Source organism: Lepidochelys kempii, chromosome 3 (genome assembly GCF_965140265.1).
Source record: "Lepidochelys kempii isolate rLepKem1 chromosome 3, rLepKem1.hap2, whole genome shotgun sequence".
In the NCBI taxonomy this organism is placed as follows: domain Eukaryota; kingdom Metazoa; phylum Chordata; order Testudines; family Cheloniidae; genus Lepidochelys; species Lepidochelys kempii.
Window position 1 is genome coordinate 185,722,616 of NC_133258.1, and position 27,156 is coordinate 185,749,771.

General features: G+C 42.2%; 1 protein-coding gene across 9 annotated transcripts in view; it reads right to left on the minus strand.

The window, feature by feature from the left end:
* The window catches only part of CCDC88A (coiled-coil domain containing 88A), a 359,900-nt gene that overhangs the window by 127,697 nt on the left and 205,047 nt on the right, over nt 1–27,156 (minus strand). For all 9 annotated transcript variants that reach the window (XM_073339323.1, XM_073339320.1, XM_073339322.1 and 6 more), the window contains 3 exons: nt 18,875–19,033; nt 8,481–8,627; nt 5,216–5,360 (listed from right to left, as the gene is read on the minus strand). In XM_073339323.1, coding sequence (XP_073195424.1) covers nt 5,216–5,360; nt 8,481–8,627; nt 18,875–19,033 — 451 coding nt within the window. The remainder of the gene's footprint in view (nt 1–5,215; nt 5,361–8,480; nt 8,628–18,874; nt 19,034–27,156) is intronic.

Consider the following 27,156-nt stretch of genomic DNA (forward strand, 5'->3'; position numbering starts at 1 on the left):
GGTCTTTTGGGATCCCGGATGACATGATGCTCTGCGCTTGACTACTGCCCTGGCTGTCATTCATGTGGCCATGTCTGCCACATCAATGGATGCATGCAGCACTGTTCTGGCAACAAACTGTCCCTTGCTAATAATGGCCTTGAATTGTTCTAGTTTTTCCTCAGGGATGTCATTGAGGAATTCGTTCATTTTGTTATAATTATATTTCAGCAGGAGGGCAGCATAGTTGGTAGTGAGGAACTGTAAGGTTGCAGAACAATAGACCTTACGGCCGAATAGGTCTAGTCTCTTCTAGTCTTTATCTAGAGCAGACAACCTATTCTGTAGCTGTTTCCCTTGTTCATTTGCCACTTCCACCAGTAGGGAGTTGGGCTGGGGGTGCAAAAAAAGGAAGTCCATCCCCTTTGTTGGTATGAAGTATTTTCAGTCAATTCTCTTACACATTGGGGAACAGTTGCTGGTGTTCGTGAGACTGTGACTGCCGGTTCCATCAACGCATCATTGGTAGGGTAGAGCTATCTTCGACGTGGAGGCCGCGTGTAAAATTTCAAGGAGTCTGTGTTGGTTTTCCATCACCTCCTTGAAAGGGATGTTCTGGCTTTGTGCTACTTGGCGGAATAACTCCTGAAATTGTTTGAAATCGTCTACTGCAGTGGGGGGCAGTAGCATTGCTGCCTCATCCAGTGATGAAGGTGAATTGTGGGCAGGCAAAATGTGCTGTTCCGTGTCTTCGTCTCTTTCCTCTCCCATTTCCTCAGGGGCCTCCGAGACCTCCTGTAAGGAGGCCGTTATGGGGCGTATATGTCTCTGAGGAGTGGGAGGTCTGAGACAGTGTGCCCTGTAGGTCGCCCATGGGTCCTATTTTGGCCATTGCATTGTGAAAGGTATGGGTAGGCACATCCATGGGTTTTCCTTTCATGGTTGCATATCTCAGGCATGTGGTCCCTGGATCTGATGGGTCCCAGCAATGGTCCTGTGCCAGTGGGCGAGGAATGGCATGATGAGAAGATGCCCTCTTCCTTGTCACTGTCCTCCTCGCCTGAAAAAGGTGGGGCAATGGGAAAATTTGGTTGCTCCTGTGCTGTCTGCACCAGAGAGCTGTCCATGCTGAATAATGGAGAGCCTCGAGTGGAGGACATCGTCATGTCGGTATGTTGTGTAAACCAACAAGGTGCCAAGGATTTTGGTGCAGCGTTCATGGGTCCTGACGATTTTGATGTTGCCATGGTCAGTGCCGTTTGTGTGTGCAGTGGTTTAACTGGTGCTGATGGTGCCATTTTAGATCTCTTGGTCAGTGCCGATACTGTTGGTGGTATTGGCTTAGTTATTGGAGATGCCTGCGATGCCGTCACTTTCACCAGCATTTTCAGTGCCCTAGAGGAGGAGAGTGGCTTGTGTTTGCCTCTTCTCTCCTTACCCTTGACAGAAGAGGCCCCAGAGTGGGTGGGGCCAGAGGTTCCCAGTACCTCAAAGGTGCTCACTCTCAGCATGGGTGGCACTGAGGATAGCAACTGTGCAGGAGACAGTTTTCATTTTAACGGTTCTCTCTTTGTGGGGACAACATTGCTTTTTTCCTCATTTTCTTAGAGAAAGGAGTCTTTCCCACCTCCAGTGATGACATGCCTCGAGAGTCCCCAGTCGAGGGGTCCTGTTATTCGGGGTCAGAGGCTGGCTGGAGAGACTTTTCCATGAGGAAAGGTTTCAGGTGGAGATCTCTATCACACCTGGCTCTAGCCTTGACGTTGCTGCAGTAAGTGCAGTTTTGTGGTATGAGTGACACATAGTGAATCCCAAAATGGGCATAGAATCCCTACAAGAGTTGCATGTCTTAAAGCCTGGAGAACCAGGCCTGTTGTTAAGGTTCCTCGCTGAGGTAACTTTTATCAGAGAAAAGAAACTAAAGGGTGTGTGGAGTTTTGTTGAAACTATAATTAACTACTAACTGAAACTTAACTATTTCTAAATAATACTATTTCTAATTCCTTTTCTAGGTTTGTTGTCAACACCATTACAGAGCTTTGTCTCTCTGTCCCTGAGGATGGTTGAGAAGGAACTGAGGGGGTTTGGTCACATGCGCTAGAAGGGGTGCCAACAGTACTGCAAGGCGACCACTGCACAAGCGCAAACCAGATGGACACTACTATTGAAAATCTCCGATCAACAGTGCCAGGTCGCATTGACACGTGAAGTAGAGCACCCACGGAGACATCACTCAAAGAAGAATGAATTTGCTTATATATGGCATGTATAAATGCAGATTTACAGATCCTAGCATGCAAATTTATCATCTTATATGACAGTGATAAATCATGTATGAAAATCATGTATCAAATTTGTGAAATGGGCTAAAATGCAATAAAAATAAGGTATTCAAAAGTTTAACAAATAGACGGGGGGGGGGGGGGGCATCATTTGGCCTAAGGTCAGCCCTATCACCAGCCCATGATTAGGGTTCGAGCTGTAGGCTTCCTGGCCAACAGTTGGGATTGGAGTCAGTAGTGGTCTATGGTTAGATTTTAAAAGGGTAGGACTCCCCAATTCAGGGTTAGGGTTACAAACTATATGGCCCTCCAGTCTAAGGGGCTGGTTCAATAGGGATCCTCGGCCTAGGGTTACAAAAAGTAGAGCTCATTGGCCTACAGTTAGGATTAGAGTCAGCAGGTCTCCCCTGCCTACGGTTAGGTTTGGGTTAGGGTCTGGGTCAGCAGGGCTCTCTAGTCTAGGGTTTTAGTTGCAAAGAGTAGGTCTCCTGGGGCTTGGGTTACAATTTAAGTCAGTAGAGCTTCCTGGGCTAAGGTTAGGGTTCCAAAGGGTACAGCTTGTTCATTGTTTATACAAAGTTCCAAGGACTGGGACAAGACGCCCATGTAGCTCTGAACCAAAGTCTGGAGACAGATATGCTTTACCCCTGAGAATATTTTGGTTTTGCTCCCCAAATGGTTGTCGGGCTTGCAGTTTGAGGACAGTACTATAGTCAGAAGGAAAAGTATCTCAGGGATAACTTCTGGTTGGTTGGTAATCAGGAAAATCCTCTTTGGAATCCAGCAGATCGGTCACCAACCCTCTGTTGTTCCTAAAGGGCTGTTACTAAAGGTCAGAAGTACGTCCCTTGATATAGTGCTCACAGTGCCTGATAGTTAGCAATTTTCACCCATAGTGTGGGAAAGAAATGTCCCCACATAGCTATACATTTAATTTGTGTCTGCTCTCAGTTATGAATCCATGACTTGCAAGTTATCTGAAACAACCAAACCCCTCTCAAACCGCTCTCAAGTGTCAGACCAAACTTTTTCACTGGATCTGGTGACGGTTCAGACAAAGGGTGAAAGCTCATAATTCTTTCCAACCTTGAAGTAGAATATGTACTGGGACTAGAATGTGGGCAATATGGCACTGGGAAAATCAAATATGTCCAGTGCTCAGGTAATATGGTCCCAAGAATCACTGTATATAAATTCTTTTGATAGCTCTGCTCTGTTGAAACCAGGTAGCTCCTCTCAATATGCTTTCTCCACTCCTTGTCCAGGTAATTGCATACAAACAGGAAAACCCTGCATATCTAGGGATTTGGTACCAGCAGATGATATTGAAGCAAGATTCAGGTAAAGCTCTTTTTGGCTTGTTCTCAGATCTGAAGCATCAACACCAGTGCCTACAACATTAGGTGTCTTGGGAGTGGGAGTAGAAAGACTGGCCTTTTGAGTCTTGGCTGGTTTCAAAGTCAGTACACTGAAACCAGATTCAACAGTCTTAGCCAACGTTAGTATCAAGAAGTACTGAGACACTGACTGAGACCCAGAAGATACATAAGGTCTCTCTATATAATGCCCAGGAAAAGATTTTTCAAAATGTTTAGGTGCTGAGGGTGTCTCAGCACTCAGGAAACAATCTGGGACTTCACTTCCTCTGCCAATTAGCAGGCACTGCCAATGATGTTGAAGGTAGCTTAGGAAAACCAGAGTGGGAGGATTTTGGAGCTTATGAAGGCTGTGCTGTGCCCTGCTTGGAATCCCAGCCTGGAAATTTGGGCGTTTCTGATGATTTTGCCTGCAGAGATTCCCACAATAGGACGTTCTAGAGCAGGAGTCAGTGACCTTTGGCATGCAGCCCATCAGGGTAGTGCTGCTTCCTCCAGCTCCCACTGGCCGGTAACTGCGGCCACTGGGAACTGCGTGGGACTGTGCCTGCAGACGGTCAACGTAAACAAAATGTCTCATGGCCCACCAGCGGATTACCCTGATGGGCAGCATGCTGAAAGTCGCTGACCCCGTTCTAGAGCTTCAGATGATGATCCCTGCAGGCTGTGGGTGAGACAGATCAGCAGACCTCACACCTGTCCAGAACCATCAGCAGGTTTATGCCAACCCTCCAGTTCTGTATGGGACTAGATGATGCCTGTGCTGGACAGGAACCATTTCTTCTTTCTTAAATAAAGAAAAGTTGACTAACTACAATCTAACTAAAATAAAAATAACCCAAACAGGGCAAAAGAAAAAATGACAAGAGAAGCATCTAGGACATTTCACACACACTGAGTTCACTGCACCTTCAGAGATCCACAAAGAATTGAAGGATGGTTTGGGCCCAGGGACGTAGTTTGGGGGGGAGAGCGTTGCCCGCAAAATTCCAGCCTTGGACAGGCGCAGAATTTCCCTCATCATGTGCAGCCCCATTGGCCTGACTGGAGCTGTCCCCCGCCCCCAAATACAGAAGTCAAACTATGCCCATGTTTCGGCCACTCCCCTTTACAGCCTCAGAATCCTGCACTAGATGAGGGAGATTCCAGAGGTGCACAGCACAGGGGCTTTAATTTTACAAGTGGGAAAGTGCAGAGGCCATTCCAAGTGGAACTATCATCATTAACAGATGCCTGTTTTAGCCAGTTGATTCCAAAGAAGATGGAAATTTCTATATTAATGGTATATTTTTCTTCAGCATGTCACAAAAATCATTATATAAATAAAGGTCTTTTAGTTATTTTCATGCTGTTTTCTAAATTAAACAAATTGGGTCAAATTGTCAGCTGGTGTAAACCTGTATAGCTCTACTGAAGATGATTTCACCTTATACGTATGACTGTAGAAATAACTATGCATGTAAATAGGTCACTTCAAACATCAGTATTTTCAAAATTATTTCATAGTATTACTCTGATACCCTGTTTAACTATGCTATTCCAAATTTCTATTTAAACTAGTGGCAAGTATTCATTTACCTTCAGAAAGCTCAGTAGTTCTGTTAATCTGTTCAAGTTCCCAGCCAAGATGTAATGATTCATCCATGCTTTGTTTCTGAGCCATTTCTAGAGTCATATTTTCCTCCATGAGTTCCTCGATTTTTTTTCTGTCCATATCACGCTCCTTAAAAATTAACATGAACCCTTTAAAATAGTCTGCCTCAAAATGCACAAAAATATAAAATTCAATAGCCATTTGTAACATTGCACTCCATATGCTTTATGAAAATATGCTTGGAATGTGAATATTATGTAACTGGAATATGCTTTATGCAAAAGGTCTCTTGTAAGGTATCATTACAAAGCTTATAATATACTGAGTGTGTTCATCACATTTGTATAAATGTATCATTCTTGTACCTGATGCTAAAAATATGAAGTATTACTCTGAAGTTCTATTGTAACTATGCAAAGTGTGGGCCATTAATGGTGGCCTGGAATCTTGATAAGAAGATAAGAATGGACATACTGGGTCAGACCAAAGGTCCATCCAGTCCAGTATCCTGTCTACCGACAGTGGCCAATGACAGGTGCCCCAGAGGGAGTGAACCTAACAGGTAATGATCAAGTGATTCCCCCCACCCCTCGCCTTCCATCTCCACTCTCTGACAAACAGAGGCTAGGGACATCATTCCTTACCCATCCCAGCTAATAGCCGTTAATGGACTTAACCTCCATGAATTTATCTAGTTCTCTTTTAAACCCTGTTATAGTCCTAGCCTTCACAACCTCCTCAGGCAAGAAGTTCCACACGTTGACTGAGTGTTGTGTGAAGAAGAACTTCCTTTTATTTGTTGTAAACCTGCTGCCCATTAATTTCATTTGGTGGCCCCTAGTTCTTATATTATGGGAACAAGTAAATCACTTTTCCTTATTCACTTTCTTCACACCACTCATGATTTTATATACCTGTGTCATATCCCCCCTTAGTCTCCTCTCTTCCAAGCTGAAAAGTCCTAGTCTCTTTAATCTCTCCTCATATGGGACCTGTTCCAAAGCTCTTATCATTTTAGTTGCCCTTCTCTGAACCTTTTCTAATGCCAGTGTATCTTTTTTGAGATGAGGGGACCACAACTGTACGCGGTATTCAAGATGTGGGCGTACCATGGATTTATATAACGGCAATAAGAAATTCTCCGTCTTATTTTCTCTCTCTTTTTTAATGATTCCTAACATTCCATTTGCTTTTTTGACTGCCGCTGCACACTGCGTGGACATCTTCAGAGAACTATCCACGATGACTCCAAGATCTCTTTCCTGATTAGTTGTAGTTAAATTAGCCCCCATCATATTGTATGTATAGTTGGGATTATTTTTTCCAATGTGCATTATTTTACATTTATCCACATTAAATTTCATTTGCCATTTTGTTGCCCAATCACTTAGTTTTGTGAGATCTTTTTGAAGTTCTTCACAGTCTGCTTTGGTCTTAACTATCTTGAGCAGTTTAGTATTGTCTGCAAACTTTGCCCTCACTGTTTACCCCTTTCTCCAGATCATTTGTGAATACAATGAATTGGATTGGTCCTAGGACTGACCCTTGGGGAACACCACTAGTTACCCCACTCCATTCTGAAAATTTACCAAAATTTGGCTCGCTTTAACTAGGACAATTGGTTGTAAATGGCTCTGTTTACTTGTAAGCTTACCAGTGGGTAATGAAGTCTCACAGGACATGTGAACATATCACATGATACTGGAATCCATCTTAAACCTGGCTCTTTTCCGTTTAGAAGGAAGGGTAAGAACCCAGAGAGAGACAAAGGATTCCCGCCTTGTGCCAAAGATATAAAAGGGGGTGGAATAGAATAAAGTGGGCTGCCGGTCATGAGAAATCCCCTAGTTACCATTTGAGCTGGAACTAACAAGAACTGTACCGGGGAAACGATTGGGCCCAGAATAAGGAGTCCAGTCTGTGAAAGAAGCTTATTGGAACACCTCTGAGGGTGAGATTTACCTCTATTCAGTTTCTTAAATGTATTAGGCTTAGACTTGCATGTTTTGTTTTATTTTGCTTGGTACCTTACTTTGTTCTGTCTGTTATTACTTGAACCACTTAAATCCTACTTTTTGTACTTAATAAAATCACTTTTGTTTATTAATTAACCAAGAGTAAGTGATTAATATCTGGGGGAGCAAACAGCTGTGCATATCTCTCTATCAGTGTTATAGAGGGAGGACAATTTATGAGTTTACCTGTATAAGCTTTATGCAGAGTAAAACGGATTTATTTGGGGTTTGGATCCCATTGGGAACTGGGTGTCTGGGTGCTGGAGATAGGTGATTTGCTGAGCAGCTTTTGGTTCAAGTCTGCAGCTTTGGGGGTGTGGACCAGACCTGGGTCTGTGTTGCAGCAGACTAGCATGTCTGGCTCAACAAGGCAGGGTCCTGGAGTCCCAAGCTGGCAGTGGAAAACGGGCTCAGAGGTAATTCCAGCACGTCAGGTGACAGTCCCAAGGGGGTCTCTGTGACCGAACCTGTCACACCATTATTTTACAAAATACTAACAGTTGGATTCTCTGCTCTGCTAAGGCCACTTCTGGACTGATTACAATGGTCTCAAAGTGACTGGAAACAAATCATGGAAAATTTCCCCTGTACAAAGGAACTCTCTTGTCAGCATTAAGCTTGGGGAGGTGGCTCTACTCAGTCCGCCACCCCCAGCTCCAAAGTAAAGGGAAGGAGGGTGTTTATCATTTTGGTAAGGCATGCTAGCATTTTGGTAAGATAAATAAGATTATAAATAAGATAAATCACATATTAAAAAAAGAAAAATAATGTTAATAGTTATACAAACATTATTTGTTCTTTTAAACTTAATATTGCATTGTCTGTATTAGAGCTGGTTAAAACACAGAAAATATTTTTGTGAAAATATTTGTGAAAACTTTGCTGTTTTTTGTCAACTTTCCAAATTTTGACCAATTCAATTTTGGATGAATATTCAACCAGATACCATCTTTATCTCAAAGAAGGTTTTAATTGCTATCACTGGTTCTATATTCCTGTTCAACAGACTCCCCTTAGCAACAGATGTCTCTTTACGCAGAACTGAAGCTATTGAAGAAAATAACATCATGTTTGTGTGTCTGAAAATTGTAAGCTATTCAGGCCCTACTTTTTTCTTCCACTGAGTCTTGAAGGCCTTCCATTATTAAAACTTTCAAATGTAAATTCAAAAAACAACAGTTATATTTTTCTTAAAAACACAGTTATGAGTGTCATCTTCTATTTAAATACTTACCATCTCCATATCATGTAGTTTAGCTTTTAATTGCAGATTCTCCTTTTCCAGTTCATGTAATTTATCAGAACGGGCTCGGGTCCCTTCTAGTTGATCTTCCAACATTGTCTTTGTTTCCAACAATACCTGATTGTCTTCTTTTAACTCCTTCAAGAGTTAAACAGAAATCAAAGTTTTCTCATTCATACCAAAGCTGAATTCAGCATATCTAGTTTTTAAAATATCAATGTAAGAATACAAAATGAATTTTAATGGTAAAAACAAAAACTTGTTTTATACTATTTTCTACGGCTCCCGATTATCGCACTTAACTCATGCCATTAACTCAAAAAAATTAATCATGATTAAAAAAATTAATTGCAATTAATCACACAGTTAAACAGTAGAATACCAATTGAAATTTATTAAATACTTTGGATGTTTTTCTACATTTTCAAATATATTGATTTCAGTTACAACACAGAATACGAAGTGTACAGTGTGCTCTTTAGATTATTTTTGATTGCAAATATTTGCACTGTAAAAATGATAAACAAAAATATTATTTTTCAATTCACCTCATACAAGTACTTTGTACAATCTCTTTATGGTGAAAGTGTAACTTACAAATGTAGATTTATTTAATTACATAACTGCACTCATAAACAAAACAATGTAAAACTTTAGAGCCCACAAATCCACTCGGTCCTAATTCTTGTTCAGCCAATCACTAAGACAAAAAAGTTTGTTTACATTTAAGGGAGAAAATGCTGCCTGCTTCTTTATTACAATGCCACCTGAAAGTGAGAACAGCCATCACACAGCATTTTTGTAGCGGGCGTTGCAAGGTATTTACTTGCCAGATTTGCTAAACATTTGTATACCCATTCGTGCTTCGGCCACCATTCCAAAGGACATGCTTCCATGCTGATGATACTTGTTAAAAAAATGTTAATTAAATTTGTTACAGAACTCCTTGAGGGAGAATTGTATGTCTCCTGCTCTGTTTTACCTGCATTCTGCCATATATTTCATGTTATAGCAGTCTTGGATGATGATCCAGCACATAGAATCATAGAGTATTAGGGTTGGAAGATACCTCAGGAGGTCATCTAGTCCAATCCTCTGCTCAAAGCAGGACCAACACCAACTATGTTTGTTTTAAGAATACTTTCACTTCAGGTTTCACAAAACGCAAAGAAAGTACCATAATGAGATTTCTAAAAATAGCTACAGCACTTGACCCAAGGTTTAAGAATCTGAAATACCTTCCAAAATCTGAGCCGGACAAGGTGTGGAGCATGCTTTCAGAAGCCTTAAAAAAGCAACACTCCAATGCGGAAACTACAGAACCCAAACCACCAAAAAAGAAAATCAACCTTCTGGTGGCATCTGACTTAGATGATGAAAATGAACATGCATTAGTCCTCTCTGCTTTGGATCGTTATCGAGCAGAACCCATCATCAGTCCTCTGGAATGGTGGTTAAAGCATGAAGGGACATATGAATCTTTAGCGCATTTTGCATGTAAATATCTTGCAACACTGGCTACAACGATGCCATGCGAATGCCTGTTCTCACTTTCAGGTGACATTGTAAACAAGAAGCAGGCAGCATTATCTCCTGCAAATTGTAATCAAACTTGTTTCTCTGAGTGACTGGCTGAAGTAGGACTGAGTGGACTCGTAGGCTCTAAAGTTGTACATTGTTATATTTTTGAATGCAGTTATTTTTTTGTATATAATTATACATTTGTAAGTTCAACTTTCATGATAGAGAGATTGCACCTTAGTACTTGTATTAGGGGAATTGAAAAATACTATTTATTTTGTTTTTTACACTGCAAATATATATAAAAATAAATATAAGTGAGCACTGTATTCTTTGTATTGTGTGTTGTAATTGAAACCAAAATATTAGAAAATGTAAAAAACATCCAAAAATATTTAAATAAATGGTATTCTATTATTAACAGCACAATTAATCGTTAATTTTTTTAATCGTGAGATTAATCACGATTAATTTTTAATCGCTTGAGAGCCCTATTTTCATAAAAAATGCATTTCCAACTGCATGTTACACAACAAAATGTTTGAGTGCTAAAAATTACATCTGAAATATTAAAATCAGACCTCTATTATGATTTTGTGTGGGGGGGTGGAGGGTGAGAAAACCTGGATTTGTGCTGGAAATGGCCCACCTGTTGATCACTTTAGATAAGCTATTACCAGCAGGACAGTGGGGTGGGAGGAGGTATTGTTTCATGATTTCTGTGTGTATATAAAGTCTGCTGCAGTTTCCACGGTAAACATCTGATGAAGTGAGCTGTAGCTCACGAAAGCTCATGCTCAAATAAATTGGTTAGTCTCTAAGGTGCCACAAGTACTCCTTTTCTTTTTGCGAATACAGACTAACACGGCTGTTCCTCTGAAACCTGTCATTATGCAAGGCACTGCATTTAGCCGTATGGAGTGGAAATCTATCAACTGCATGAAGAAACTTGTACAGATACAGACAGACATCATCTTCCTTTCCAAATGCAAACAGATGGACATCGTACCAAAAGGACTGAAGGTCAAAAATCCATTACAATCTACATACCACACAGACTATGCAGACAGCTTGTGCCTCACGCTCTCAAAGAAACTGCGGAATCACCTGATCAAGATCCTCTACAGCAAACAGGGAAAGATTAAGAATGAGCTCTCAAAAATGGATACTCTCATAAAGAACCAACCTTCCACACAAACTTCCTCGTGGCTGGATTTTACTAAAACTAGACAAGCCATTTACAACGCACACTTTGCTTCTCTACAAAAGAAAAAAGACACTAAACTTTCTAAACTACTACATGCTACAAGGGGCCACAGCAATGGTTCCCTCACCCCACCTAGCAATATTGTTAACCTATCCAACTATACTCTCAGCCCAGCAGAAGCAGCTGTTCTATCTCGGGGCCTCTCCTTCTGCCCCTCCACCCCCACGAACATGATACAGTTCTGTGGTGACCTAGAATCCTATTTTCGACGTCTCCGTCTCAAGGAATATTTCCAAAATACCTCTGAACAACATACTAATCCACAGAGGTCTCCCTGCCAACACTACAGAAAGAGGGATTCTAGATGGACTCCTCCTGAAGGTCGAAACAGCAGACTGGACTTCTACATAGAGTGCTTCCGCCGACGTGCACGGGCTGAAATTGTGGAAAAGCAGCATCACTTGCCCCATAACCTCAGCCATGCGGAACGCAATGCCATCCACAGCCTCAGAAACAACTCTGACATCATAATCAAAAAGGCTGACAAAGGAGGTGCTGTTGTCATCATGAATAGGTCGGAATATGAACAAGAGGCTGCTCGGCAGCTCTCCAACACGAGTTTCTACAAGCCATTACCCTATGATCCCACTGAGAGTTACCAAAAGCAACTACAGCATTTGCTCAAGAAACTTCCTGAAAAAGCACAAGATCAAATCCGCACAGACACACCCCTGGAACCCCGACCTGGGATATTCTATCTACTACCCAAGATCCATAAACCTGGAAATCCTGGGCGCCCCATCATCTCAGGCATTGGCACCCTGACAGCAGGATTGTCTGGCTATGTAGACTCCCTCCTCAGGCCCTATGCTACCAGCACTCCCAGCTACCTTCGAGACACCACTGACTTCCTGAGGAAACTTCAATCCATCGGTGATCTTCCTGATAACACCATCCTGGCTACTATGGATGTAGAAGCCCTCTACACCAACATTCCACACAAAGATGGACTACAAGCCGTCAAGAACACTATCCCCGATAATGTCACGGCTAACCTGGTGGCTGAACTTTGTGACTTTGTCCTTACCCATAACTATTTCACATTTGGGGACAATGTATACCTTCAGATCAGCGGCACTGCTATGGGTACCCGCATGGCCCCACAGTATGCCAACATTTTTATGGCTGATTTAGAACAACGCTTCCTCAGCTCTCGTCCCCTAAAGCCCCTACTCTACTTGCGCTATATTGATGACATCTTCATCATCTGGACCCATGGAAAAGAAGCCCTTGAGGAATTCCACCATGATTTCAACAATTTCCATCCCACCACCAACCTCAGCCTGGTCCAGTCCACACAAGAGATCCACTTCCTGGACACTACAGTGCTAATAAACAATGGCCACATAAACACCACCCTATACCGTAAACCTACTGACCGCTATTCCTACCTGCATGCCTCCAGCTTTCACCCTGACCACACCACACGATCCATCGTCTACAGCCAAGCTCTGCGATACAACCGCATTTGCTCCAACCCCTCAGACAGAGACAAACACCTACAAGATCTCTGTCAAGCTTTCTTACAACTACAATACCCACCTGCAGAAGTAAAGAAACAGATTGATAGAGCCAGAAGAGTTCCCAGAAGTTACCTGCTACAGGACAGGCCTAACAAAGAAAATAACAGAACGCCACTAGCCGTCACCTTCAGCCCCCAACTAAAACCCCTCCAACGCATTATTAAGGATCTACAACCTTCCTAAAGGATGACCCAACACTCTCACAAGTCTTGGGAGACAGGCCAGTCCTTGCCTACAGACAGCCCCGCAACCTGAAGCAAATACTCACCAACAACCACATACCACACAACAGAACCACTAACCCAGGAACTTATCCTTGCAACAAAGCCCGTTGCCAATTGTGCCCACATATCTATTCAGGGGACACCATCACAGGGCCTAATAACATCAGCCACACTATCAGAGGCTCGTTCACCTGCACATCCACCAATGTGATCTATGCCATCATGTGCCAGCAATGCCCCTCTGCCATGTACATTGGTCAAACTGGACAGTCTCTACGTAAAAGAATAAATGGACACAAATCAGATGTCAAGAATTATAACATTCATAAACCAGTCGGAGAACACTTCAATCTCTCTGGTCACGCAATCACAGACATGAAGGTCGCTATCTTAAAACAAAAAAACTTCAAATCCAGACTCCAGCGAGAAACTGCTGAATTGGAATTCATTTGCAAATTGGATACTATTAATTTAGGCTTAAATAGAGACTGGGAGTGGCTAAGTCATTATGCAAGGTAGCCTGTTTCCTCTTGTTTTTTCCTACCCCCCCCAGATGTTCTGGTTTAACTTGGATTTAAACCTGGAGAATGGTCAGTTTAGATGAGCTATTACCAGCAGGAGAGTGAGATTGTGTGTGTATGGGGGTGGGGGGGATGTGAGAAAACCTTGATCTATGCAGGAAATAGCCCGACTTGATTATGTAAAGAGTTGTCACTTTGGATGGGCTAGCACCAGCAGGAGAGTGAATTTGTGTGGGGGGGTGGAGGGTGAGAAAACCTGGATTTGTGCTGGAAATGGCCCACCTGTTGATCACTTTAGATAAGCTATTACCAGCAGGACAGTGGGGTGGGAGGAGGTATTGTTTCATGATTTCTGTGTGTATATAAAGTCTGCTGCAGTTTCCACGGTAAACATCTGATGAAGTGAGCTGTAGCTCACGAAAGCTCATGCTCAAATAAATTGGTTAGTCTCTAAGGTGCCACAAGTACTCCTTTTCTTTGTACTGTAAACATTTACTATCCAACTATTATTAGCTTAGGAAAAAGAAATGTTCAGTAAAATTATATGGATAAATGCATTGCCAATAATTGTGATTTGGCCTCAATTATCTCTGGATTTTGAAATTTGATCTGGACAGGCACAATCCCAGTCAGTGTCCTGGCTGCAACAAACAGGAGTTGTAGGGTTGTTGTTTTTTAAAACAATGTTGGCTTCCCTTGCACAGAGGAACAATACTAGTTTTGCAGTACTTGGAGGACCACTGTTGCCAGTGAGGTGGAGGCTGGATTTTCCTTGTAGGACATGGGAAATTAAGCCACTCTAGCCTAAGCAATTGTTGTTCCTGTTAACTGAGTTGCATATTCAAAATACCACCAATATTTCAAAATATTAGGCAAAAAGTACTTGTTCAACTGCAACCACCTCTTTGTTCAATAAAACACCTCTCCCTCTTCCTTGTGCCACCATTTAATAAATTATTTTAATATCAAATAGATCCCTCAAGTTGAAGGAATTAGAGATCAAAGCATTAAAGAGTACTTACTAATAAAGCATAATTATTTGTATATGCACATACATCCATTTTGCCTAGACCCATAATTACATGTCTAATACTGTTGAAAATGCAATAGCATGCTTAAGGGGTCCCAACAGCTTCAACTGATGCATATGTACTAGCAGTTTTCATATCCTTTAATGGTATCTGACGAAAATATTAACGAACGTACAAGAACTCAGTTTGATTCATTCAAGCCAAGCATATCTTTTTCAAATGTCAGCACAAGCCAGCTGCAATCTATGAAACTGATATTGAACGAAGAAATCTTGACTTCATGTTCCTTACTTCACAAATGTTAAAAATTATTTTCGAATATTATTTTAGGTGCACAAATGACTAGGGGTGTGTGTGTGGCGGGGGTGGTGTGGTGTGGTGTGTGCATTTGTTTTAAACCAGCATTTTAGGAACATGAAAATTCCATCTGTTTAGCTACTTGGCCACTTTGTTATTTTCAGTTCTGCCTTCATCAAGTCTTTCATCATATTGTTCTTGAAATCATTTATATACTATAGTGAAATTCATCCCTTTCAGATGGCCCACATATGAGTGTCCTCTTCTTCACAGGCACACCATGGAAAATGCACTATGTGCTCTAGCATCTGACTTTCAAATGCTCACCTACAGATTAATTTTCTTGACCAACTTCAAAATTTTGTTTCATTGTTATCTGCATGACTTAAACTCTATGCTCTCATTTTTAGTGGAAATTTTTAGTTTCTACGCTTTTTGTGTAATTTGAACATATTTTGGGGAAAAATAGCTTCTTGTTAATTAAAGTATTTTCTGCAATCTAATGTTAAATTTTATTTTGCCCTTAATTTATGTGCTACTGCAACACTTATTTCTATGGTTCTCCAAATCAGTTTCTCTATATTTTTAAATGATTTCATTTTTTTCTAGAGAGACAAGGTGAGTAAGGTAATATCTTTTATTGGACCAACTTCTGTTAGTGAGAGAGACAAGCTTTTGAGCTTACATAGTGCTCTTCTTCAGGTCTGGGAAAGTAAGGGCAGGTCTACATGCCGCTATTTCATATCTGGTGAAGACACTCAAGCTTCTGGGAGAGATCTCACCCATTGGCTTAACAACTCCACCTCCATGAGAGGCAGTAGCTATGTTGGCAGGAGAGGCTCTCTTGCTGACATATTGCTATCTACATAGGGGATTAATGTCGGTATAACTACATCGCTCAGGGGTGTGGATTTTTCACACTACTGAGCTATGTAGTTATACCAAAGTAAGCATGTAGTGTAGAACAAGCCAAATTTAAAGTATCACTGCTAAACACAAGGGTTGAACAGAAAGTTTAAACATAAGTAGTTAATACATATTTCAAGGACTATTCAAAGTTAAGTGGCCTGTTGACACCCGTTCAGTCACAGGGAAGAAAGGAAGGGAAGGAGGAGGAAAAAAAACAGCTGGAGGGTTTGTTAGTGCATTACATATTGTTGTAATAACCCATAAATCCAATGTCTGTGGTCAGTCCATGATTTTTAGTGTCTAGCAAAGTTATTAATTTAATAACTCCTGGGATCGTCTTTTAATAGTGTGCAGGTTTCCTTTCAGGACGAGGACTGAGAAGTCAGACATAGAGTGATCTCTCTGGGAAAAGTGTTCACCCACAGGTGATAGGGTGTTTTTGTGTTTGATTATTTTCCTGTGCGAGTTCATTCAAGAGCCTAGTGAAAAGAAAAGGAGTACACTTCATCGGATGCATTCAGTGGAAAATACAGTGGGGAGATTTATATACACAGAGAACATGAAACAATGGGTGTTACCATACACACTATAACAAGAGAGCTATTACCAGCAGGAGAGCGGGGGCGGGGGGGAACCTTTTGTAGTGATAATCAAGGTGGGCCATTTCCAGTAGTTGACAAGAACGTCTGAGGAACAGTGGGGAGTGGAGGGGGGAATAAACATGGGGAAATAGTTTTACTTTGTGCAATGACCCATCCACTCCCAGTCTCTATTCAAGCCTAAGTTAATTGTATCCAGTTTGAAAATTAATTCCAATTCAGCAGTCTCTCATTGGAGTCTGTTTTTGTAGTTTTTTTATTGAAGAATTTCCACTTTTAGGTCTGTAATTGAGTGACCAAAGAGATTGAAGTGTTCTCCAACTGGTTTTTGAATGTTATAATTCTTGACGTCTGATTTGTGTCCATTTATTCTTTTACGTAGAGCCTAGTGATTGTCTGGTTTCACCCACATAATTGTTATTGGGGCATATTTTATCCAATCAAGCCTAGTTTCCAACACCACAATTTTAGTTCACTGATTTCAGGTTCCACACTTGAACACTTGAGCTTGTTCAGGAATGGTAGGTTTGATGACAGATTGTTGATTGCTCCATTTGTTGTACCCAGGTAAGGTTTCGTCAGAGTTGGGAGTTGGTCAGACTATTGCGTGGTTTAAGGTGGGATAGTAGAACAACTTCATCACAGAAGGCCATGTTGACATGGATGCAAAAATCCCCCAAGAAAACGAGTCTTAAGAACTTCACCACCATTGATAACAATGTCTCAGTTCCAGAAATCAAAAAAGGTCCCACATAACTGTCTCCCAACAGACGTCTTGTAACTTGTCTCTTACCACAGTTCTCAAGTACCTTCTCTACTTTGCCAGTGATGCTGGCTTTGAAGCTCCGTTCATCTCATTTTTCCCTTTCTAGGAACACAGGAATTGCCATACTTCATCAGAACAGTTTTGTCCTGTTTTTGACAGTAGCTAGCCAGATGCTTCAGAAGAAAGAGCAACAATTCCCCATAGAAGTCTTTTATGCAATAATCTGCTTATTGGGAAGTTTTTTTCTACTCTCATCAATTAGTAGCTATCTTATGCTTTTAAATATGGTTTTATATTCTTCAAAAATGTTTTATCCTATCTAATGTAACTGTGAATGTTCCAGTCTATATGAATGTCTCATCCTTTTCTGAATCCTTCTAAGGTCTTGGCTTCAATGATATCTGACTATGTGTTCCATAGCTTAATTATAAACTGCATACAAATGTATTTTCTTTCATCAGTTTCAAATTTGCTGCCTTGCAATTTCATTGATTCCCTCAGTGTTCTATGAAAGGAAAGAGCAAAGAATAGTACCAAACTGACTTTCTCTATATCATACATTATTTTACATATTTCTGTCATGTGATCTTTTATTTTATCCCTCTCTAAACTAAGTATTCCTAATTTTTTTCAATTTTCTCTTCACATGGAAATATTTTCATGTTTCTAATAATCTCTATCATCTGTCTGTAAAACCTCTTCTATTTTCTGTTATATCATTTTTCAAGTTGAGTGACTAGACTTAACACAGTTTTCAAGGTAAGGATGTCCCATCAGGTTATATAATGTCATTATAAAAGTTACAGTGTTTTATATCATATGTTATACAGACTAACACTGCTTGTTTTTTGACTGCTGCTTCATAATGAAGACAGGACATTAGTGAAATGTCAAAATGACACTGAAATCTTTTTCCCAAGTTAGTTTTCAACTTAGCAACATAGTTCAAATTATTCCTTCCAATAAACATTACCTTGCATTTATTGAATGTGATCTGCCAATTTGTCTAGTTTTCTTAGGTTCCCCTGAAGTTCCTTACAGACTTTTCTGATTTTGACTACCCTTAATAATTTTGCATTCTGTGCAAATTTTGTGACATCCCCATTCACCTGCTGTTTCCAGACAAAGGTCGTGGCCTCAGTAAAGATAATTGGGCATCCCACTGTCTTTTTTGTCTCTTACCAATTTCTAATTCATGATAGAATTTGAAATGTCTCTTCAATTCTATCTCTCTGTCTTTTCCCATGTTTTATGCATGAAATACCGTCCTAATCCTGGTTCACCATGCCAACTTCTTTTCCTCATTCAGATCATTCCTGAAAACTTCCTTCCCCCATGATACCCAGAAGAAATGAATGAAAAATTAAACTTAAAATAAATTTCAAGCTAACTCCCTCCAGGGTGTTTCCCATGTCTTCTTTATGTCTGCTTGTAGACCCTGATCCTGCAAGTGGATCAGCATAGATGGACCCATGCACTAACAGAGAGTCTTGCTGACTTCAAATGAAACTCCATGTGGATAGATATTTGAACACTCATCTTGAAAACAACAATTTATCAGACAAGATAGAATAATATATTGCAGTGCAAGAATCTATCAAATTGCTTTCATGTCTTCATTTCTTTCATGTCAAAATAAAAAAAAAGAGAGAAAGCAATATCAATTGGCAACACGTTTTTTACTAAAAAAACAAATTGTATATGATTAAGAATTGCTTTAAATATACCTCAACTCTAGCCTTGTAAAATACAATATCATGCAGCCTCTCTTTGTATCGGCTGACTTCACTTTCAAGCTTGTCAACTCGGATTGCCTTCTCACGGAGTGCGTCTAACTCATCACGGTACACTCTGGCAGAGCGCGCATCCGAAAGCAAATTCATGTTCTAGAAAATAAAAAATTAAGTTATATGATAGGTATATGAGATGATATATTGTTCATCTCTTTTTCTATTTTTTCACAAACCTAGATGGATTGCCTAATTGGAATATATAAACATAATGTATATTTACACAAATTACATGTCCAGATTTTGTTTCCTATCTAACACTAAAGCTCTTAAAGGGGGGTTCAGTGAGTTTCAACATATATTTCTTTCAAGTAGAACAAAGAAAAATTACTTCAATGTGATTAAATTCCTACCCAAAAGATCCACATTATTTGTCATTTCTTACATGAGCAACTTGAAAATGCTTTAAAGCAAATACAAAAACGCTGAATCTTCTTTATGTGTCTTAATTCTCAATTCAAACCAAAACTGTGATGGGGTATATAGGAAGGGGCTAGAGAGGCCCTGGTGGCAGGGCTAGTGTCCACCCACAACCCACTATCTGGCCCTGTCTATCATGCATGATAGGAAGGTGACATTTAAAAGGGAGAACCCTGCAGTAAATAGGGGGAAAGGAGCAAGATTGCCCTAAATAGCAGACAGCAGGAGCAACTTCTGATGCTGCAGTATGAACTTCTAAGCAGATCTTCACCCTAACCCTGAGGAAAGTACAGTGGACTACCAGGGTAAGACAGACAGGCAGAGCCTGCCACAGAGCAATTTCCCCCAACCTGTTACATTAGGGATGGATTTTTGGCACCACCCCACCCCCTTTTGCGGTGACCTCAGGGAGGGAGTATCCCTGAAGGCATGGGGGTTTGTGACTTTCATTTTGATCCCCCAGCTAGAGAGACTCAAGCAGGGGTGCCATTTCAGATAGGGGTGGGGGGGAAAGACAATTTTAACTGTGATTCAAGGGACCACTTAGGCACTTGAAAACTAATTTTTTGCAGATAATAACTTAGAAATTAGCTGACAGAAGCACTGTATCTCATTCCTATATAAAGAAAGAAAAAATATACAAACAACAATTAAACCCACATTTTAAGTGTATACGTAAGATTAGAACAATCAGGAGATAATACAGCAAGATATTGCCAATCCCAAACCTTGAGGTATCAGTTCTGAAGCCTTGACACAGATAGCAGATACACATATTTGGATGTTAGCAGCACGGATCTATAAAAAACAAATTTTGGCAGCCAAATTTTACAGATTTGCTTGTGTTTATGTTAACTGAAGGGTTTATACAAACAGTTACGATATATATGAAGGATTAAGTTAGAAGGATGTTTCTTGTGTGTTGCTGTAAGGATTAGTGAGAGTAAACATCACCGCAATGAAATTCACAGATGGTACTGAAGGTTATGAGACTCTGCCATACCCTCAGAAATGTTAGAGTAAGTACAACAGGAGATAAGAATACTTACCAGCAGGAAAAGGAGATATAGCCGACAGCTGCAAAATGGCTGCTTGAGGGCAGCAGCTCCTCAAAAGGTATTCTGGGGAAAGGTCCTAGAAAAGTGCAACCACACTCTGGGGAGATTTGATAAAATCCAGACATTCACCAGAGGAATCAGTGTTTCTGTGTCACAGCCGATGGACCTGACCCAAAGCCCATTGTAGGCAAAGGAAAGACCCCCACAGACAAGTGGGACTAAATGGTAGAATAAATGGCCACACTGGTGCCATTCACTAAAAAATTAGAGAGTTGGAAAAAAATTGGGAAAATTTTAAGTGTATTTAAAACAATATTTTTGGTGGCGGCAGCACACACTTGTTTCTTCACCGCAAGGTGGTCTACTCTGCAGTGCTATTCTTGCAGCCTGAATCTTCCAAAGCTGGCCTGTCTGTGAGGATAATTATCATCTGAATGTGCCTGGCGCAGCAGCCCCCTCCCCCACCTGAGCAACCTCATATCTATTGGTGTCACAAAGGGCTTGCCTTAGAAGCAAAAGGCCTTTTAACATGTTGACATGTGAAGGGTGAGGGGCAGATCATGATGAAATCTACAGCAAGCATCTTCCGGCCTAAGCACAGAGCTTGAGAGCTTCCTGCCTCCCACCATTACCTGAGCATGTTTGTTTCAGGAATGAAAAAGTGTTGCAGAAGCTCCCAGCCCTACCAGATACACCTCTGCATTCTTATTTGCTGAGCAAAGAATAGGCCAGTGAGGGAAGGGGGGAGAGGAGTGAGCGACGTCACTCCCAGCCAGTGGTACGAAACTGGGTGGAGGCGTGGAGGAGCCCCCTCTGCCTCACCTAAATGGTCCCCCTGGACTTCAGGAGGCCCACAAAACGCAGATAGCAGGGAAGTGGGGGCGGTGTCGCAACTACCCAGTGTAGACAACTGAGTGTGGTCAGGTTCCCCCACCCCCTGAGGGAGGAATCACCAAGGACTCGTTACAAAACCCCTGACAATGCTGAGCAATACTAGTACTGAACTAGTATTTTAAAAAATAGAGTCACTGATGAATGAGAACAAAAGTACAATACAATTGCCTTCAGAAAAAAAAAGAATTTCTTGTCACTTTAACAGTAACATATAGTAAAGACAACACAGAATGTTTATTTACCTTACTAGAACTGTCGTTTTCCGAGATGTGTCGTCCACATGTATTCCACTTCTCATGCACACAAGATGAGACACTTTTGAATAGCAGTGTCTGTTGGGGCTGCATCTGTGCCCTGCATGCTCTCCAGTGACTGATAGCTTAGAGAGCACAAAGCGTGGTGCGGCTGCAACCACTCTCAAGTTTCTTCACCAAAACAGAATGCAGATTGCCAAATAGCCCACAGTAGCAGGGAAGAAGGGCAGGTTGTTGAATATATGTGTATAACAGATGTCAAAGAATCACTAGTTATGGGAAAGTAAACTGTTTTTTCTTCTTTGAGTGATTGTCCACGGGTATTATGGTAACCCATGAGCAGTAAATAAAGACCTGGAGATGGGTACTTTGAGTCTACTGAAACAATGACAGTAGGACAAGTCTGCCAAAACAGGTGTCAGGATCAGGATGTGGGTGGTCTGACCTAGTGGTTAGTGTAACCCCCAAATTTTACATTTGTGTGTAACCCCAGAATTTGACAGTATTCAGTCAGCCATCTTTTGTGTCCAGGTAGTGCTAGCTAAAGAACAAATAACACATAGCTAGGAATAATCGTAGACCCTGAGAGGCAAGGCCAGACAGCTGCATATTTGCTGTTTGTCTAATCAGAGTGGGAGGGATTTAATGTACCATGAAAATGGAAGGAATGTTTGGACAGTCAACGTTGGTTAGGAGCCTCTGACATATACGTTTTATTGTTGTTATGACTAGAAATGCTTTAATAATAAGAGATAATGAGTAGTTTGCTGAAACTGGGAGAACTGGTGACCCACCGGGGTTACTTATGGTGACCCACTAGGAATCAGTATGAGTTATGTGCTTTGTTTAAGTTCGCTATAAAAGATTAGGTGAAAGAATATACTTTGAAGCAAACCAAGGAAGCTTTTCTTTGGGCAAGAATCTGGTACCTAAACTCCCCAGCAACTGGACAGAAGGAGGGCCCTTGGAAGGCTGGTTGCTGATTCCTCAAAACCATTTCAGCCTTTGGGTATATAAAATTTTTGGAATGCTCTAACCCTACTGCTACAGCTTGTGTATGTGTGTGTGCACGCATGTTTAAGACCTAATGAAAAAGTAGTGTTAGGTAAAAGCACTTTGGTTTGTGCCAATCATTTAGCAGACAGAGGAGCTGACACCACCTGGAGAAAAACAGTTAAGTTAAATCTTAACTTAAATCTCCTGTGTGTATATAAATCTCCTCACTGTATTTTCCACTGAATGCATCCGATGAAGTGAGCTGTAGCTCATGAAAGCTTATGCTCAAATAAATTGGTTAATCTCTAAGGTGCCACAAGTCCTCCTTTTCTAGTTAAGTTACTACTGCTTTGGGTTCTGAAAACCCTGGGTAAGAGTTAGAGTCAAGGCCCAGCCTAGTATTAGAACCAGGACCCTGCTTAGTGCTTAGAACCAGGGACAGTGCCCAATATGGAATCATCATCAAGGAACACCACTGACGTTGCCTGCACTCTTGTCAAACGCACAAATATCTGTTGAGGGGCACACCAGACGCTATCTCGTAAGCACTCCTGATGCAAGATGTTATCCACCTGGAGATGGTCTGCACCGAGACCTCTTGACACTTCATACAGTCCGCATATATTATGAATAGGTGAGAAAAGGTGCTGAGGCACCGAACTGTTCCGTCCTGTCCAGAAAGAAGGCTAGACAACAGCTAACATGTAGAGTGGCACTGCTCCTCTGGAAAGGAATGCAGTTCGGGAAAAAATACGGGCAAGTACACCACCTGGTGCAGGTGAAATTGGGAGACCATCTTGGAAACAAACTTCAAGAGTGGTCAACCTTGTCCCTGAAGCACTGTGTGTAAGGAGAACCAGCCATGAAGGCCTGTAACTCACTCTCTCCTGGTCAAAGTAATGGCTATCAAGAATGCCATCTTCTGAGACAGGAGGGACAGTGGGCAGGAAGGAAGGAGCTCTAACGGAGACCCCATCAGAGCTGCTAAAACCATGTTCAGGTCCCACAAGGAGGCTGGCTCTTGGACTGGAGGATGTAGGCGGAGGAGCCCGCTGAGAAATCTCATCACCAAAGCTTTTGAGGAAACTGACTTCCCTTCGATGGGCAGATGAAAAGCTGATATTGCTGCCACATGCACTCTCAAAGAACTGAGTGCTAGGCCAATTCCTGAAGGTGCAGCAAGTACTCCAAGATGTCCTGGCTGGAAGTGTCTGCCGGACGGGTCCCATGGGCTAAGGACCAAATGGAAAACCTCTTCCACTTCACCAAGTAGGCTGCTCCAGTGGAAGGCTTCTTACTGTTAAGTAGTACCTGTTGGACAGTCTCGGAACAACAACCCTTCAATCTCATTCAGCCACCACGCCATCAGGGACAGCAGGGCCATCGCTAGTTGAAAGGTGAGGCCATAGTACTGCTTGAGGAGGTCGCGAAGGAGAGGAAGCGGCGTGGAAGGCTGAAATGACAGTGAGAAGATACAAGAACAAGTGCTGTCTTGACCACACCAGGTGATGAGGATGAGTCTGGCTCGGTCTGCCTTGAGCCTGGCAATCACAGAGTCATAGAATATCAGGGTTGGAAGGAATCTCAGGAGGTCATCTAGTCCAACTGCCTGCAGGACCAATCCCCAACTAAATCATCCCAGACAGGGCTTTGTCAAGCCTGACCTTAAAAACTCTAAAGAAGGAGATTCCACCACCTCCCTAGGTAACCCATTCCAGTGCTTCACCACCCTCCTAGTGAAAAAGTTTTTCTTAATAGCCAATCTAAACCTCTCCCACTGCAACTTGAGACCATTACTCCTTGTTCTGTCATGATCTGGGTAAGGACCGGTATAAGAGGGAATGCATACAGCAGACCTCGCTTTCAGCTGCAGTGGAAGGCGTTGGAGAGGGAGCCCAGGCCGAGATCAGAATAGGCAATACTTCCTGTTTTCACTCGTCACAAAGCAGTCGATTGTGGGAATGCCCCAAGTTGCAACCACCCCCCGGAGGACCTCTGTCTTCAGGGACCAATCATGGCTCGGGGAGAAGACCCTGCTGAGATGATCAGCAAGACAACTCTGGACCCCCGGCAAATGGAAAACTATTGTTTTCCATTGGGGGTAATGTCCTCATCAATACAGAATTGCCACAGATTGATTGTCTCCAGGCAGAGTGCTCTGGAGCAAGCTCACCCTTGTTTATTCATGTTGTACATCACGGTAGTATTGTCCGTGAGTATGTGAATCACTGAATGTCTGATCCAGTCCCGAAAGGCACAACATGCATTCTGGCTCCAACACACTGATATGGAGCAAGGGGTCCTGCTCTGACCACAGGCCCTGCACCCACAACGAGTCTAGATGCACTCCCCCAACCCAGAAGGGATGCATCAATAACCACTGGTGGAAAGGGCCAAGCGAAGGGGACCCCTTGGTACACACTGCATGGCCAAGGAAGCTGAACCAATCTGTCAAGAAAGTACAGGGTAGGGCAATAAACCGTCCTGAGCCACATCTGTGAAGAGGACAAAAGCATAACCTGGCAAGATAAACCACCTGGTACATGCGGACATGTGGCTCAACGGGCTCAGGCACACACGAACCATCATAGATGTTTGCGATTGTAGGCTGAGGTCCAGCTGTCAGATCACCTGGAAGCAATCGGCTGGCAGAAATGCTCTTGACTTCGTGAAACTAAAAGGGCCCCAATTCACTCTATTTGCTGAGTGGGGACCAAAGTCAACTTGATGGTGTTTAGAATGAGCCCCAGATGGTCAAGCAAGTGCATGGTGGTATTGAAATAGGCACAAACTTCTTCTCTGGAGCCGCCCTTCAACAACCAGTTGCTGAGACAGAGAAAGACATGGATTCCCTTCCTCTTGAGATATGCCATGACCACCGCCATGCATTTGGTGATGAAGACCCAGGGGGCAGAAGAGAGACTGAAAGGAAGAACCATGTAATGAAAATGGCAGTCTCCTACCATGAAGTGAAGATACTTCAGTGTGGCCATTCTGCTGAATCACAGGAAGTAGGTGTCTTGAAGGTCCAGAGCAGCAAACCAGTTGTTCTGAAACAGCACCTGGCGGATAGCTGACAGAGTAACCATGCGGAACCTCATATATTTGATTAACTTGTTGAGTCATAGAATCATAGACTTTAAGGTCAGAAGGGACCATTATGATTATCTAGTCTGACCTCCTGCATAATGCAGGCCACATAAGCTCACCCACCCACTCCTGTAATAAAACCTAACCTGTGTCTGAACTATTGAAGTCCTCAAATTGTGGTTTAAAGACTTCAAGGTGCAGAGAATCCTCCAGCAAGTGACTCATGCCCCATGCTGCAGACGAAGGTGAAAAACCCCCAGGGCCTCTGCCAATCTGCCCTGAAGGAAAATTCCTTTCCGACCCCAAGTATGGTGATCAGCTAAACCCTGAGCATGTGGGCAAGACTCACCAGCCAGACACCCAGGGAAGAATTCTCTGTAGTAACTCAGATCCCACCCCATCTAACATCCCATCCTAGGCCATTGGGCATATTTACCGCTAATAGTCAAAGATCAATTAATTGCCAAAATTAGGCTATCCCATCATACCATCCCCTCCATAAACGTATCAAGCTTAGTCTTGAAGACAGATATGTCTTTTGCCACACTGCTCCCTTTGGAAGGCTATTCCAAAACTTCACTCCTCTGATGGTTAGAAACCTTTGTCTAATTTCAAGTCTAAACTTCCTGATGGCCAGTTTATATCCATTTGTTCTTGTGTCCACATTGGTACTGAGCTTAAATAATTCCTCTCCCTCCCTGGTATTTATCCCTCTGATATATTTATAGAGAGCAACCATATCTCCCCTAAGCCTTCTTTTGATTAGGCTAAACATGCCAAGCTCTTTGAATCTCCTTTCATAAGACAGGTTTTTCATTCCTCTGATCATCCTAGTAACCCTTCTCTGTACCTGTTCCAGTTTGAATTAATCCTTCTTAAACATGGGAGACCAGAACTGCACACAATATTCCAGATGAGGTCTCACCAGTGCCTTGTATAATGGTACTAACACCTCCTTATCTCTACTGGAAATACCTCGTCTGATGCATCCCAAGACTGCATTAGTTTTTTTCACAGCCATATCACATTGGCGGCTCAGAGTCATCCTGTGATCAACCAATACTTTGAGGTTCTTCTCCTCCTCTGTTACTTCCATGTGATGCTTCCCAGTGATGAGTCTGCAGAGGTTGAGGATGGGCCTCATCCTGTCCTTGGATTTCAAAATCAGGAAATGCTAGGAATAGAACACACATCTGTGGTGTTGTGGCAGACCCAACTCTACCACTCCCAATGCTATCAGAGAGCTAAGCCATGCAGAGATGTGCTGGCCGCTGCTTCCCACAGCTCCCATTGGTTGGGAACAGCAAACTGCTGTGCCTGCGGATGGTCAATGTCAGCAGAATGTCTCGCAGCCTGCAATCTGATTACCCTGATGGGCCACATGTGGCCCGCGGGCCGCAGGTTGCCCACCACTGGCATAGCCTGATCTGACAGTGTCTAGGACCCTGCTGTCCAATGTTATTGAGATCCAGGCATTGAAAAAACAAGCCAGCCTGTCCCCAAAGGA